The 16486-nt window shown below is 31.0% G+C and overlaps 3 protein-coding genes across 3 annotated transcripts in view; 2 read left to right on the plus strand and 1 right to left on the minus strand.

Annotated features, from left to right (window-relative positions):
• The window catches only part of LOC119606431 (Golgi apparatus membrane protein tvp38-like), a 29696-nt gene extending 24532 nt beyond the window's left edge, over positions 1-5164 (minus strand). Inside the window, 2 exon segments of the mRNA XM_037959946.1 lie at positions 2492-3643; positions 5065-5164. Coding sequence (XP_037815874.1) covers positions 2492-3439 — 948 coding nt within the window. The 5' untranslated portion in view covers positions 3440-3643; positions 5065-5164.
• Positions 5165-5811: 647 nt separating this feature from the next.
• On the plus strand, positions 5812-7261 carry LOC119606433. Its single transcript, XM_037959948.1, has 2 exons — positions 5812-6112; positions 6176-7261. The coding sequence occupies exons 1-2, from the start codon at positions 5883-5885 to the stop codon at positions 7176-7178; spliced, it is 1233 nt and encodes a 410-aa protein (XP_037815876.1). The 5' UTR covers positions 5812-5882; the 3' UTR covers positions 7179-7261.
• A 599-nt stretch (positions 7262-7860) lies between these two features.
• On the plus strand, positions 7861-15024 carry LOC119606428 (ADP-ribosylation factor GTPase-activating protein 2). The gene is given in 9 exon segments (XM_037959940.1): positions 7861-8290; positions 8591-8914; positions 11110-11250; positions 11425-11589; positions 11657-11940; positions 14030-14180; positions 14182-14580; positions 14582-14645; positions 14712-15024. Coding segments are annotated over 9 exon segments (1758 nt in total). The 5' UTR covers positions 7861-8209; the 3' UTR covers positions 14861-15024.
• The last annotated feature ends 1462 nt before the right edge of the window (positions 15025-16486 follow it).

The raw sequence follows: 16486 nt of genomic DNA on the forward strand, positions 1-16486 counted from the left end.
TTCGTAGAGCAATTTTTTTAAAGAAAAGTTTTCGTAGAGCAACTTTTCTAAAGAAAAGTTGTCGTAGAGCAACTTTTCTAAAGAAAAGTTGTCGTAGAGCAACTTTTCTAAAGAAAAGTTGTCGTAGAGCAACTTTTCTAAAGAAAAGTTGTCGTAGAGCAACTTTTCTAAAGAAAGTTGTAGTAGAGCAACTTTTCTAAAGAAAAGTTGTCGTAGAGCAACTTTTTTTAAAGAAAAGTTGTCGTAGAGCAACTTTTCTAAAGAAAAGTTGTCGTAGAGCAACTTTTCTAAAGTAAAGTTGTCGTAGAGCAACTTTTCTAAAGTAAAGTTGTCGTAGAGCAACTTTTTTTAAAGAAAAGTTGTCGTAGAGCAGATTTTCTAAAGAAAAGTTGTCGTAGAGCAACTTTTCTAAAGAAAAGTTGTCGTAGAGCAACTTTTCTAAAGAAAAGTTGTCGTAGAGCAACTTTTCTAAAGAAAAGTTGTCGTAGAGCAACTTTTCTAAAGAAAAGTTGTCGTAGAGCAACTTTTCTACAGAAAAGTTGTCGTAGAGCAGATTTTCTAAAGAAAAGTTGTCGTAGAGCAACTTTGCTAAAGAAAAGTTGTCGTAGAGCAACTTTGCTAAAGAAAAGTTGTCGTAGAGCAACTTTGCTAAAGAAAAGTTGTCGTAGAGCAACTTTGCTAAAGAAAAGTTGTCGTAGAGCAACTTTGCTAAAGAAAAGTTGTCGTAGAGCAACTTTGCTAAAGAAAAGTTGTCGTAGAGCAACTTTTCTAAAGAAAAGTTGTCGTAGAGCAACTTTTCTAAAGAAAAGTTGTCGTAAAGCAACTTTTCTAAAGAAAAGTTGTCGTAGAGCAACTTTTCTAAAGAAAAGTTGTCGTAGAGCAACTTTTCTAAAGAAAAGTTGTCGTAGAGCAACTTTTCTAAAGAAAAGTTGTCGTAGAGCAACTTTTCTAAAGAAAAGTTGTCGTAGAGCAACTTTTCTAAAGAAAGTTGTCGTAGAGCAACTTTTCTAAAGAAAAGTTGTCGTAGAGCAACTTTTCTAAAGAAAAGTTGTCGTAGAGCAACTTTTCTAAAGAAAAGTTGTCGTAGAGCAACTTTTCTAAAGAAAAGTTGTCGTAGAGCAACTTTTCTAAAGAAAAGTTGTCGTAGAGCAACTTTTCTAAAGAAAAGTTGTCGTAGAGCAACATTGTCGTAGAGCAACATTTCTAAAGAAAAGTTGTTGTAGAGCAACTTTTCTAAAGAAAAGTTGTTGTAGAGCAACTTTTCTAAAGAAAAGTTGTTGTAGAGCAACTTTTCTAAAGAAAAGTTGTCGTAGAGCATTTTTTCTTAAGAAAAGTTGTCGTAGAGCAACTTTTCTAAAGAAAAGTTGTCGTAGAGCAACTTTTCTAAAGAAAAGTTGTCGTAGAGCAAATTTTTAAAGAAATGTCGTCGTAGAGCATATTTTCTAAAGAAAAGCTGTCGTAGAGCAACTTTTCTAAAGAAAAGTTGTCGTAGAGCAACTTTTCTAAAGAAAAGTTGTCGTAGAGCAACTTTTCTAAAGAAAAGTTGTCGTAGAGCAACTTTTCTAAAGAAAAGTTGTCGCGGAGCAACTTTTCTAAAGAAAAGTTGTCGCGGAGCAACTTTTCTAAAGAAAAGTTGTCGTAGAGCAACTTTTCTAAAGAAAAGTTGTCGTAGAGCAACTTTTCTAAAGAAAAGTTGTCGTAGAGCAACTTTTCTAAAGAAAAGTTGTCGTAGAGCAACTTTTCTAAAGAAAAGTTGTCTTAGAGCAACTTTTCTAAAAAAAATTGTCGTAGAGCAACTTTTCAAAAAAAAGCTGTTGTAAAGCAACTTTTCTAAAGAAAAGTTATAGTAGAACAACTTTTCTAAAGAAAATTTGTCTTAGAGCATCAAAGATATGTTTTCGTTGAGTAACTTTTCTTAACAGAAGTTGTTGAAAAGCAATTTTTCTAAATGTTTACCAAAATTCTTTATTCCACTGTTTTTCCATCAATTACATGCTTATAGCTGATAAATAGAATAAAAACAAACTTAAATAAACAACAGAAAATTGACGACTTTATAATCCCCCATAAATTTCATTGGAATGAATCCCTATTAAAACTTTAACCGATAGTACAAACATACTGCCACTGTTTGCATGAAATGTATTTGTACTTAGAGATACAATTTGTTATCGTTAATTCAAACACGTTTACTTAACACGACTGTATTTGTAAGTATTAATTAGTTTGTTTATGTATAAACAAATTAATTGATTTAGTTTATTGCTGATTTTTGCTTTTATCAAATGTCATTGCAGTTTATTTTCAAGGGAGAATACGTACAGTGGATTTTAGAACAAAGTTTAAAAACTAAATAACATAAGATACTTTTCAACTTTTCTATAGAAAAGTAGTTCAATTGAAAAGTTTTTTGTTTCTTCAAATTTTGTCCGATGTCCAAGCAAAAAACTTAAATCTACATAAACTTTTAATAGAAATTCTCATTTAATACTCACTTTTGTATAGGTAAACGATGCCGTAAACTTCTTAAAGTTACATGAGCTATGGCGATACCCATATTTGCACCCAATATCACAGTTAGGAAGCCCTTAATGCAGCCAAACAAATAACCCGCTGTTATCATCAGCACAAAATAACCCACTACAATTGGAAAACTAACAACAATAAAGAGAAACATAAATATGGTGAATATAATCCAAGGATTCTGGGTCTCAATCCAATACAGCAAACGTTTCGCATAATCTCGTGTCAAATAAGCGACAAACATGAGAGCCAGGAGTATGGAGAGTGGTACCAAATAACTGAGATACCAATTGCGTGAGATAAAAGCATTGGCACGATAACATATTGAAGTGCGGGTTTTACTATTCGAACGATTTGAACGACGATTATTACAACTACTTGAAGTGGCAGTTTCGGCCAACGAAGAACCACCCACTAAAAAGCTATCATGTTCATCATCGGCTTCATTAGCCATAGGCGAAGAGCTGCTGCCGGCTGATTTTGTGGGTGGTATGGTAATACGACTACCATATTCACTATCACTATCGGTGAGTGTTGTATTAATGCGTCCATTCAAACTATCCTGTTTGATGATAGTGGATTTGCCTTTAACTGTGGTACCATTATAACTACTACTCTTGTGCATGAGTAGACCATTGGTGGCATTAGCATGATTATGCGTCTGCTTGGTTTTCTCTAGCAGTAATGATTCTTCAGATGTTAATGGTCTTGGTTCATTTTTAAAGTTTAATATCGTTTCACTGGGAAAGTGATAGTATGTGGCTGACGAGGTAATGCTGTTATTGTTGTTGTTATTGTTGATATTGCTGTTATTTGTTGTATTATTAACTGACTGATAGTTATACTGAGCTTTTTGTAAAGTTTCATCTAGTGAGGGTACACGAGTTAATGTTAAGGTGGTAGTAGAAACACTCATATTTGGAGTGTTTGTGTTTTTATATAGTTGTTGGTTATTAAAGATGTAGTTTTTACAGGAAACAGTTGCCGTGTTGCAAGAAAGTGTGGGAAAAGTAGCGGAGTGTGAAAGAGAGCGTTTTTTTTAAAGTTTTTGTTTTAATTAAATTATTTACATAGTGTTTGTTTATATTAGTTAAGGAGCTTTAGACATTTTTGGTTCATACTGCAAAATTTTTAGAAAAAAATGGAAATAAATTAACACTGTTTTTTGGAGATTCTTTTAGTGCAAATTTGGCATCCCTGATTACCACTTAAATGTCGAGAAAATTTCTTTAAATGTAATCGAAAATTGTTACGTTTGTGTTTAACTATTCTATAGAAAACTTCTTCCAATTGCGATTTTTTTAAAGAAAAGTTGTTTCGATTGTGACCAACTATTCTATAGAAAAGTTTGTGATCAACCTTTCTATAGTATTGTAGATTCTTTTCTATAGAAAAGTTGTTCCGTTTGTGATCAACATTATTTTCCAATAGTCCTCGTATTTTGCTTTGATAATAATGTTCCAATAAGAAAAACCAGACAACAAAGACAATAAACGCGAAAATCTTAAGAAAATGCGAAAAGAAAGTACTTAATTATTAAGTTCAATAATCCCTTGCAAAAAATAGAATCCAAGTAAAAGAAAAAAAAAAAAATACCCTAACAAAAACAAACTGCCCGCATTTGCCCCCTCGTAACGCCTTACACATATAAAAACTCTACAAACAAAACAAAAACATGGTAAAATGCAAAAGGAATGCTGCAGTGACAGGTTTTGTTTTTGTTATTTCTTAAAAAAGCAATAATAACAAACAAATGCCAAAAGAAGCTTGAGAAAAACAAATGAATATGTATGTATGTATGTAGTTCTTTGCATTTATTGCTCTTGTATTAAACTGTTGGCGGTGGGAGGCCTGGCCTTTATGTGGTTGTTGTACACTAATAATAAACTATGTAACGGTATTAACAACAAATATATATTTAGCTCCAAAAAACAGTATTTTATTTATTTATTTTCAGTTTTTTTTTATTACGACAACATAATGAAACGCTTTGCTGCGTTTTCTCTTTGGCTTTTTTTACAAATAAATTTATATGTATTATTGGAGTTGTTGTTGTTATTTTGTTACTTTCGATTTTTTTTTTGTACTTGTGAAATATTTTGTTGCTATACTTTGCATTATTTACGTTTTAGATTTGCACTTCATTATTTATGGTAAAAATACCCCATGTAGGGGAAGTGGCCACAGCAGGAATAGAGTAGAAAAATAAAACTTTAAAACACACTCAATACCAAAAAAGATGATTTCACTTTCATTTTGTATAGATTATATTATTGACTTTGGTCCATTATATGTATGTTATAACATTTCATAATAGGCACCTAATATTTTTTTAAATAATCTATACAAAAGCATTTAAAAAAACACAACACCTTTGACCTTTTTTGGGGGATTTTATTTCAATTTTTATATTTAAACTTTTTGTAGTATTTGTTTACTTTTTTTTAATTTGTTTGATTTTATTTCGTTGCGTTTAGTAAAATTTCACTTTTTTCTTTTATAAATATGTTTTGTATTTATTTTTATGTATTTTTTCTTTACTTTTTTTACCCACGTTGGTGATTTTTTGTATAATTTCTATTTTGCTCCAACCGCAGTTTCTTTTTCTTTAACCACACGTCACGAATTTCTTTGCAATACTGATTTCTCAGCGTTTCATTTTGGCCCCCCAAAACAAAAACAAAACATTTTTTTATGCATTTGTTGTTGTTTGAACAGCTGAGAGCAGTTTAAAAGAGTATGAGAGCAAAAAAGAAAATAAACAAACTAACACATGCTTGTTCAAATAAAGTAGTAAAAATAGCAGTAGAATACTTATACATAGTTATGAATAACATCTTTTTTTAATTTTTAAAATATAATACCGGTTAACTCTTAAAGTAAAAATCAGCACGCCAATATTTGTATGGAATTTTGAAGGTATTTTAAGGGTAATTAAAATCAACGAGTTCTTTGTTATATAAACATTTCTAGTTCAGTTCTAATTAGGTTCTAGTTCATGTCTAATTCAGTTAAGATTCAAATTCAGTTCTAGTTCAATTAATAGATTATTCAAACTTGGCAGCACTTTTTGTGTCGTTCTTATTAGAGAAAAATATACGTTCTAATGTACTATTAATAGTAAACAGTTTGGGCTAATAAAGTAACGCCAATATTTTTGACATTATTTATACTTAAAATTCCAAACCCTGTAGAATTCAATAACTTTTAATACAACCCTGACATAGCAAAGAAAACGTAGCAAGCAGCTGTTTTTTATTTACATTTTTTCTCAATCAAAACACATTTTATTTTCTCTAAAAAAAACAAGTACATATTATAAAATAAATTATTGAAATTTTAAAAATTATCACATAAAAATGTTAAGAAATTTTATAAAACAAACAACAATCAAAAGATTTAATCAATATAAACCACTAAACAACAGAAAACTTCACACAACTGCTCAAAAATTAGTAGAGGAAGAGCCGCAATCTGTGGAAAACAAGCATGTCAATAGAGTTAATGAATTTATGTTGAAATATAATACAGAACAACAACAAAAGATATTAAAAAGTATAAATAACTATAATTTAAATGAATTACTAAAGTAAGTTTGCATTACATACAAATTTTCAATAAATTTCTAAAAATATTTGATTCCTTTCCCCAGCTATGACATCTCCAAGGCTAGAGCCAATAAACTTTTAGCCTTTCGTATGCGTAATGGTTTGCTAAAGCATTTAAATGATATATTCTCTATAGAAGGTTTTGGTCTTAAAGTAGCTGATAAATTCTATCAAAGTTTGCTGCAAGAACCTAAAATCAATGAAGTGGATTTAGGTCAAACGGCTAAGGCTAGAACAGCTCCCTTTATAACACCCGCTTTGGAGGGTGAACAAAGGGAGTCCATTAAATCTTGTGTTTCAGTAAGAATTGGTGTAAATAGTATAACCTGGGCTCGACTAGATGTTCCCGGTGCCGAAGTAAATGCTCCTTGTTTGTTAACCCATTGGGCACATCATGAAATTTCCGAGAAAAAGTTACATTTAAATGAATTAATACAACGATGTTTGTATGTAAATCATTTGATACCTGCCGCCGACTGTTATCTCTTTGAAAATCCTCAAATGGCTCAGGCTAGCAATAATCCCGGCAGTGTGGAACAGCAAAATATTAATATACAAAAGGCTCAAGTTACCGCCATTATGGGTTATGCTTTGGCTTCGAGAAATAACGAGTTAAAAGATTATGGTGACATTGATTTGGACAAAAAAAGCAAATATTTACCCAATGTCTTCTATGTACGTAGATTTTTAACAGCCCGTCTTTTCAATCATTTAGTGGGCACGGAAAGAGTGTCTTCCGAAGATACCATAATAAATATGATGCGTACATTTTATAATACCAACGAAATGAATGATATTGTGACGGATGAAGAGGATTCGAAATCTGAATTGGTAGAACAGCCAAAAGAATTGGAATTGAATTTCTCAGGTCGTGTACAATTCCCCAACGAATTGAGACAGATGTTTTCCAAGTCACCAAGATATTTTAGAGAGTTTCTGGGACAAACTTTGTTGTTGAATTTGGCTTTTGTACGTTTAGTTTTGTTGCAGGACCCGGAAAGTATAGCCACAGTATCGAGAGGTGGTAATAAGGCAAAGACACCTTAAGGGGTTTAATTTTTAAATTGATTGTTTGTTGACGTTATTATGTTTTAATAAAGTTTGTAAAAAAACTCGAAGTGAAAAACTTATAATTACTATTTTATATTTTTATGAAATTGAATCAGTTTTGTTTTAATTTTAGTTCAACTCTAGTTCATTTCTAGAGTTCAGTTCTATTTCCGTCTAGTTCAGTTCTAAATCTTTTTAATTCAGTTCTACTTCAGTCCTATTTCAGTTCAAGTTCCGTTAGTTCTAGTTCAGTTCTAGGTAATTGCTTGTTAGGTTCTAGTTCATTGCTAGTTAAGTTCTATTTTAGTTCTACTTGAATTCTAGTTTTAGTTCAGTTCTTGTTCTGTTTTTCAGTTCTAGTTCAGATCCAGTTAATTTCTAGTTAATTGCTTGTTAAGTTTTAGTTCATTGCTAGTTATGTTCTTTTTCAGTTCAAGTCGAGTTTAAGTTCAATTATAGTTTTAGTTCCGTTCTAGTTCAATTCTAGTTCTAGTTCAGTTCTTGTTGTATTTTTCAGATCTAGTTCAATTTAAATTTGTTAACGTTTTTCAAGCTGATACTTCCAGCTGTTTACATTGGCAAATGAAAATAAAAATGCAAACTTGGCAGCACTTTGCGTGTCATTCTTATTTGACATTTTATTGCATTCCAGTTGTGAACGTGGAATTTTGGAATAAAACAAAAGTTTAAAAAACACACGTCAAAATTTTACCAAGAAACAAGAGAATAGGAAGGAAAACGAAAAGAAATAAAAATTAAATTTAATTATTTAATATTTTAGCAAAACGTTCAAGAATTTTTGTAATTATTCCATAAAGTTTAAAACATAAATATAAAATAACTAAATAAACAACAACGCAACATTTTTACGACAACAAAAAGTGTCTTTCTTATTTTTTTTTATCAAACAAAAACAACGAAAAAACTCCAACCCAAAAAAACCTCTTCAAAAAGCCCAATTAATTAGCTAAAGCACAGCAAAAATATTGTGCTAAATATTAAAAAAAGAATTAGAAAAACGAAAAATCATGGCAAGTTCAACAACAGGTCCTACGAAACAAGAAATTGAGGCAGTTTTTGCACGTTTAAGATCACAGGCAGCGAACAAGGTAAAACAAAAAATTTGCAAATAAAACAAATTTATAGATTTTGCCTAAATTTATAAAAAAGGTAAAAGATAAGGGAGTTTAAAATAAAAACACACACGCAAAAAAGAAAAAAACTGATGACGTCCTTAACCAACAAAACGAGGGCAATAAACTTAAAGCCCTGAAAGTTTAATTCATTTATCAGCAATAAAAAGGAAGCGTTAATTATGTTAATGTTAACTATGTTAACTTTTTTAACTACTTTGTTATCTTCTAGCTTAATTTATTCTATTTGCTAATTTGTTTATTTACCTCATTTAGGCGTGTTTCGATTGTGGTGCCAAGGCCCCCACCTGGTCTACCGTTACATATGGCGTTTTCATTTGCATCGATTGTTCTGCCGTTCATCGCAGTTTGGGTGTCCATTTGACTTTTGTGCGTTCCACAAATCTAGACACTAACTGGACTTGGCTGCAATTGCGTCAAATGCAATTGGGCGGCAATGCAAATGCTGCTCAATTCTTCCGTCAACATAATTGCACCACTACGGATGCTCAGCAAAAGTATAATTCACGTGCTGCTCAATTGTATCGCGATAAATTGGCCGGTATGGCTCAACAGGCCATGAAAATACATGGTACAAAGGTAGGTTTGGTGGGGAGGATAAATCTTTGCTAATGAAAAGTTGTTTGTTTTTAATTTGTTACAAGTTAAGCAAGTATACAAACCATTAGAGGAGATTTGAACATGGTTAAATAATTTTCAATTCTAATTCGGTTCTAGTTCAGTTTTAGTTAGTTCTAGACATGTTACAGATCAGATTCCGGTTTAATTTATGGTTCAGTTCTATTTAAGTTCTAGATCAGTTCTAGTTCAGTTCTAGTTCAGTTCTAGTTCAGTTCTAGTTCAGTTCTAGTTCAGTTCTAGTTCAGTTCTAGTTCAGTTCTAGTTCAGTTCTAGTTCAGTTCTAGTTCAGTTCTAGTTCAGTTCTAGTTCAGTTCTAGTTCAGTTCTAGTTCAGTTTAAGTTCAGTTCTAGTTCAGTTCTAGTTCTAGTTCAGTTCTAGTTCAGTTCTAGTTCAGTTCTAGTTCAGTTCTAGTTCAGTTCTAGTCAGTCCAGTTCAGTTCAGTCAGTTCTAGTTCAGTTAAGGTTCAGTTCTAGTTCAGTTCTAGTTCAGTTCTAGTTCAGTCAGTTCTAGATCAGTTCTAGATCAGTTCTAGTTCAGTTCTAGTTCTAGTTCAGTTCTAGTTCAGTTTCTAGTTCAGTTCTAGTTCAGTTCTAGTTCAGTTCTAGTTCAGTTCTAGTTCAGTTCTAGTTCAGTTCTAGTTCAGTTCTAGTTCAGTTCTAGTTCAGTTCTAGTTCAGTTCTAGTTCAGTTCTAGTTCAGTTTCTAGTGTCAGTTCTAGTTCAGTTCTAGTTCAGTTCTAGTTCAGTTCTAGTTCAGTTCTAGTTCAGTTCTAGTTCAGTTCTAGTTCAGTTCTAGTTCAGTTCTAGTTCAGTTCTAGTCAGTTCTAGTTCAGTTCTAGTTCAGTTCTAGTTCAGTTCTAGTCAGTTCTAGTTCAGTTCTAGTTCAGTTCTAGTTCAGTTCTAGTTCAGTTCTAGTTCAGTTCTAGTTCAGTTCTAGTTCAGTTCTAGTTCAGTTCTAGTTCAGTTCTAGTTCAGTTCTAGTTCAGTTCTAGTTCAGTTCTAGTTCAGTTCTAGTTCAGTTCTAGTTCAGTTCTAGTTCAGTTCTAGTTCAGTTCTAGTTCAGTTCTAGTTCAGTTCTAGTTCAGTTCTAGTTCAGTTCTAGTTCAGTTCTAGTTCAGTTCTAGTTCAGTTCTAGTTCAGTTCTAGTTCAGTTCTAGTTCAGTTCTAGTTCAGTTTCTAGTTCAGTTCTAGTTCATTTCTAGTTCAGTTTCTGTTCATTCTAGTTCAGTTCTAGTCAGTTCTAGTTCAGTTAGTTCAGTTCTAGTTCAGTTCTAGTTCAGCTCTAGTTCAGCTCTATATCAGTTCTAGTTCAGTTCCAGTTCAGTTCAGTTCTAGTTCAGTTCTAGTTGATTTCCAATTCAGTTCTAGTTCAGTTTTAGTTCAGTTGTAGTCCTGTTCTAGTTCAGTTCTAGTTCTAATTCAGTTGTAGTTCTAGCTCAATTCAATATATTTCAGTTGAGAATAACATTTGGACGTTTATAAAAAGCTAATTTTACTCTTCTTTAATTGTGTGTTCCTATAATTATTCATCACACGCTCAAGTCTCGGGTTTTTTTTGTTAATTTTAATTATCATTTTTAGCTGTTTTTAATTAAACAAAATGTTAAAATTAAAATGCACACTTTGGTGACTATTAAGTGTAAAAAAGTCTACACTTAAAGTGTGATGTTCTAATATGAATAAACGATTATTATTTTTTTACTGAACTAAAAATAAATTTTTATAGAAATGGGGGGTGTTGAGTATATTTGCTTTTATAAGTAATAAATTATGATTCATAGATGTAAATTATTTATAACTTTTACTATTTTAGAAAATGGTTGGAAAAACCTAAGAGGCTTACTGTCAAATATTCTTAATTTAGTTTGAAATTATTAAATCAATATTTTTTAGCAAAATTTTTCTTCTAATGGTTTGTTTCTTTGTTTTTTAATTTTAAATTTTGTTTGCATTTGTTATTTTATTTGTTTTAAGTTTCTGTTATTAACAATAGTTTTTTTTAATTTCTTTAAATCTATGTTGATTTTTTGTTTGTTTTTTTGAAAATCAAATTTCTGCTAAAATACACACAACAACACAAACTAATTATTGTTTATATTAACAATTATTCCTGTAAATTAAACTTTGTTAAATATTTATTGTAACTGGAGAGCAGCTTTATTTGGATAATCAATCAGAAAAATTGGAAAATAATGATAATGCCAAAGAAGAGGAAGATTTCTTTGCCCAATGCCATAGTGATAATAAAGATGCATTTTTCGATAATAATACTAGCGATAGCAATAATGCGCAAAAGGTAAGTTTCACCGTTATTCTCACATTCGTAAGCACTAGCTAGAAAATTTTTTAGAAATTACAAATTAGCGCATGCTTTGTTAAAGTTAATTTTATAAAATAGAAAAAAAAATTACAAGTTCAATTTATATTTTGTTGTTGTTTTTTTGTTCATAACATTTTTGTACTTTTCTAGATCGATTTACCTGTCAAGACTTTAACGCCGTCTACCAATGACAAACCCACCGCTGCTGATACTTTAACCGGTGCTCCTAGTGTAGATTTATTAAATTCGGTAGTACCACAACAAACCATGACTTCCTCAATAGGAGTACGCAAAATACAACCCAAAAAATCTGGGGTAAGTTTTCTAAATTCTAAATTTAAAAATTTTTGTTAAATTGTTATATATTTTATATTTGTTGCAGTTGGGTGCTCGCAAAACAGGCGGCTTAGGTGCTACTAAAGTTAAAACAAATTTTGCTGAAATCGAACAACGTGCCAATATGGCTAATCAATTAAAAGATGCTCCAATTGTGCCTGACAAACCTTTAACCGCTGAAGAGGAACTAGAATCTGTGGCTAGCATGCGTTTGGCCTATCAGGATTTATCGCTGAAACAATCGCAACAGGAAAACAAATTAAAGTCTATCGATCCCGTTAAGGCTAAACAAATGGAACGTTTGGGCATGGGCTTTAATTTGAAAGGAAAGTAAGTTGATTGGAGGTATTTAACAAAGGAAATTTTCCGCCTTAAAAAACTGGGAGACTTATCACTATACTATCGAGGTTTTTAAATATGCTAATAAACTGAAATATGTCCGTATCCTGTATAATAGGAGGTGATATTTATCACTATACTATCGAGGATTTTAACAATGTAAAAGCAAACACTTCGGGCTGAAAATTATTGCTGATTTAAGGCAAAAAAACAAACTATAAACTGTCTGATTTCAAGCCAAGAATATGTTAGTTAGTTAGTTAATTAGTTAGTTAGTTAGTTAGTAGTCGTTAGTTAGGTTCGTTAGTTAGTTAGTTAGGTAGTTAGTTAGTTAGTTAGTTAGTTAGTTAGTTAGTTAGGTTAGTTAGTTAGTTCGTTAGTTAGTAGTTAGTTAGTTAGTTAGTTAGTTAGTTAGTTAGTTAGTTAGTTAGTTTGTTCGTGTGTTAGTTAGTAGTTGTTAGTTGTAGTAGTTTGTTAGTTTGTTAGTTATTTAGTTAGTTAGTTAGTAGTTAGTTAGTTAGTTAGTTAGTTAGTTAGTTAGTTAGTTAGTTAGTTAGTAGTAGGTAGTTAGTTAGTTAGTTAGTTAGTAGTTAGTTAGTTAGTTAGTTAGTTAGTTAGTTAGTTAGTTAGTTAGTTAGTTTAGTTAGTAGTTCGTTAGTTAGTTAGTTAGTTAGTTAGTTAGTTAGTTAGTTAGTGTTAGTTAGTTAGTTAGTTAGTTAGTTAGTAGTTAGTTAGTAGTTAGTAGTAGTTAGTTAGTTAGTTAGTAGTTAGTTAGTTAGTTAGTTAGTTAGTTAGTAGTAGTTAGTTATAGTTAGTTAGTTAGTTAGTGTAGTTAGTTAGTTAGTTAGTTAGTTAGTTAGTTAGTTTAGTTAGTTAGTTAGTTAGTAGTTAGTTAGTTAGTTAGTAGTTAGTAGTTAGTTAGTAGTTAGTTAGTTAGTTAGTTAGTTAGTTAGTTAGTTAGTTAGTAGTTAGTTAGTTAGTTAGTTAGTAGTTAGTTAGTTAGTTAGTTAGTTAGTTAGTTAGTAGTTAGTTAGTTAGTTAGTTAGTTAGTTAGTTAGTTAGTTAGTTAGTAGTTAGTTAGTTAGTAGTTAGTTAGTAGTTAGTTAGTTAGTTAGTTAGTTAGTTAGTTAGTTAGTTAGTTAGTTAGTAGTTAGTTAGTTAGTTAGTTAGTTAGTTAGTTAGTTAGTTAGTAGTTAGTTAGTTAGTTAGTTAGTTAGTTAGTTAGGTTAGTTAGTTAGTTAGTTAGTTAGTTAGTTAGTTAGTTAGTTAGTAGTTAGTTAGTTAGTTAGTTAGTTAGTTAGTTAGTTCGTTAGTTAGTTAGTTAGTTAGTTAGTTAGTTAGTTAGTTAGTAGTTAGTAGTTAGTTAGTTAGTTAGTTAGTTAGTTAGTTAGTTAGTTAGTTAGTTAGTTAGTTAGTTAGTTAGTTAGTTAGTTAGTTAGTTAGTTAGTTAGTTAGTTAGTTAGTTAGTTAGTTAGTTAGTTAGTTAGTTAGTTAGTAGTTAGTTAGTTAGTTAGTTAGTTAGTTAGTTAGTTAGTTAGTTAGTTAGTTAGTTAGTTAGTTAGTTAGTTAGTTAGTTAGTTAGTTAGTTAGTTAGTTAGTAGTTAGTTAGTTAGTTGTTAGTTAGTTAGTTAGTTAGTTAGTTAGTTAGTTAGTTAGTTAGTTAGTTAGTTTAGTTAGTTAGTTAGTTAGTTAGTTAGTTAGTTAGTTAGTTAGTTAGTTAGTTAGTTAGTTAGTTAGTTAGTTAGTTAGTTAGTTAGTTAGTTAGTTAGTTAGTTAGTTAGTTAGTTAGTTAGTTAGTTAGTTAGTTAGTTAGTTAGTTAGTTAGTTAGATTAGTTAGTTAGTTAGTTAGTTATTTAGTTAGTTAGTAGTTATTTAGTTAGTTAGTTAGTTAGTCAGTTACTTAGTTAGTTAGTTTCAATGGAGGTTGTAAGTTACATCAACTCCAAATAGAACTCCACCGGAACTGCAGTACGCTCATTTACAAGTGTCTACGGTCAAACGGACTAGAACCACTAACCTACCACATTCTAAATATTTGAAACTGCCTTTACTAATGATTCTACCGTTTTTACCTTCCAGCGCCGACATTTCCCATTCCGTTTTAAGTGACATGGAGACTATACAACAAGCTCCGGGACCTAAAAACTCCAATAATTCTTCATCGACTCTAAACAAACTGTCGGCCTTCGATAATGATAGCTTCTTCAATGACTATTCGACTAGCATGTATAGTGGTAGCGGCAAGCAATAGCGGTACTGGAGCTAGTGGACTTTCCTCCAACAGTGGCAGCAGTTAAAATCGATACTAACATGAATTGGAAATGATGGGTTTTGAAACCATAGAACCTATTGGCTCAACACACTCCAATATTACATCAATGTTTGGTGGTGCTGGCGGTGATGGTGCCGAGGCAAAACCTAAACCCAAAACAACGTTGCCTTCTTCCACCAGCTATGACAGTAGTTATACGCGTAAGACGAGCTCATCACAACAGAAAAGCTCAAATAATTATGAAGATAATGCGGCTCAAAAGAAATTCGGTAGTGCTAAAGGTTTCGGTTCAGATCAGTACTTTTCGGATAGTCAATCACAACCGGATATTAGTGCAAATTTGTCTAGATTCCAGGGTTTCAAGAGCCATATCATCTTCGGATTACTTTGGCGATGGTAGCAGTCAACAACAAGGTTCCAGAGGTATTTATCTAACAGAATTCAAAGTTACTTTTAGGACTTATTAAAATTTTGTGCTTTTATTTTTAGGCTACAATACTGCGGTTGCCAATTTCCAAACTCCTGATTTAGATGATGTTAAGGAAAGTGTACGCCAGGGTGTTCATAAAGTAGCTGGACGTTTGAGCTCTTTGGCCAATGATGTTATGTCTTCTTTACAAGATAAATATGGTTACTGATAGTGTTTACTTTTGTTGTTTTCTTATAAACATTTCCGTTTCTTTTACTAATTAATCTACATTAAACAAATTTCCATTTTACTCTCTCGTTTTTCGTGTTTTTCCAAAAATATTTAATTCATTTAAGATTATTTTCTTTTTGGTATTTAGTAGAAAAATTATTATTTTAAAACATGTTTTTAAAATTATTTTTAAATAAAGATTAATTTTTAAAGCTTTTTATGGCAATATATAGATTTTTTTGTTTCTTTCTTTAGTTCGTTTTGGTTTTAAATATTGCCTTCAAAAGTGTTTAATACTGTTCTTGTTTTAAACAGAGACAGAATCTTCTTTAATGTTTTGTTAAACAAAAAAATTTTCCATTTAACAAATTTAAAATTGAACTTAAGTTAATATTGCAATATTTAAGAAATTGTCAATATATATAATATTATACATAAAAATATAAAACAAAACTTATATAGAAAAGAATAATAAACAATAAAATTTTAATTATTTCTGATATACAATAATAAAAACAACTAATTGCACCTTGAATGTTAATAGAATCTATTAAAAACAAAAAACTAAATAAAAAGAATGATCGAACTTCCTTTTTGAACAAAGTTTTAAAATAACTATATTATTAAAAAAGTCTTTTCATTGTACAAAAATTCTATTTCCAATAGATTTGGACTTACGAAAGAAGCTTATTTCGTTCAATATAAATACCTACGATTGAAGCTCATGTTGGCCTGTTAAAAGGGCCTTCTATTGAACCTCATGTTAAACCACTTTAAAAAGACCGAATTTAGGCTAAAGTGTGACTAAATTAAGACCATCAGTTGATGTCAATATTGACCTATATAATGTTCATTGATCAATGATAATTTTGGACTATACAAAGCCCTTCTATCGCAGTTTGAATGGATAAAAGGATCTTCGATTCAGCCTCTGTTGGACTATATAAAGATCCATGAATTAAAGCGAAATTGTGACTATTAATAAAAGATATAAGAATGAAAGCCGCAGTAGGTCTGAAAAAGGAAGCTATATAAAACCTTAAGAATGGAAGTCAAAGGTGGTATAGTTAAAGATCTAAAAACTGAATTAGAACTGAAACAGGAACTAGAAACTGAACATGAATTAAGAACTGAATCTAGAGCAGAACTAGAACGGAACTAGAACTGAACTTGAACAGAAAACTTGAACTGAACTAAGCACTGAACATAGAACTGAACTAGAACTGAAGCTAGAACTGAACTAGAACTGAACTAGAACTGAACTAGAACTGAACTAGAACTGAAACTAGAACTGAACTAGAACTGAACTAGAACTGAACTAGAACTGAACTAGAACTGAACTAGAACTGAACTAGAACTGAACTAGAACTGAACTAGAACTGAACTAGAATTGAACTAAGAACTGACTAAGAACTGAACTAGAACTGAACTAGACTGAACTAGAACTGTAACTAGAACTGAAATAGAACTGAACTAGAACTGAACTAGAATGAAGTAGAACGGACTAGAACTGAACTAGAATGAACTAGAACTGAACTAGAACTGAACTAGAACTGAACTAGAACTGAACTAGAACTGAACTAGAACTGAACTGAACTGAACTAGAACTGAACTAGAACTGAAC

This window comes from Lucilia sericata, unplaced genomic scaffold, assembly GCF_015586225.1.
Source record: "Lucilia sericata isolate MDLA Ls3-8-SP2 unplaced genomic scaffold, ASM1558622v1 Contig000584F_arrow, whole genome shotgun sequence".
In the NCBI taxonomy this organism is placed as follows: Eukaryota; Metazoa; Arthropoda; class Insecta; order Diptera; family Calliphoridae; genus Lucilia; species Lucilia sericata.

Excerpts from the sequence above, each read along its gene's own strand:
- LOC119606433 (XM_037959948.1), top strand. The coding sequence starts at position 5,883 with ATGTTAAGAAATTTTATAAAACAAACAACAATCAAAAGATTTAATCAA. Across the intron at positions 6,113-6,175 it reads AATTTAAATGAATTACTAAA|CTATGACATCTCCAAGGCTA; the intron begins GTAAGTTTGCAT and ends TCCTTTCCCCAG.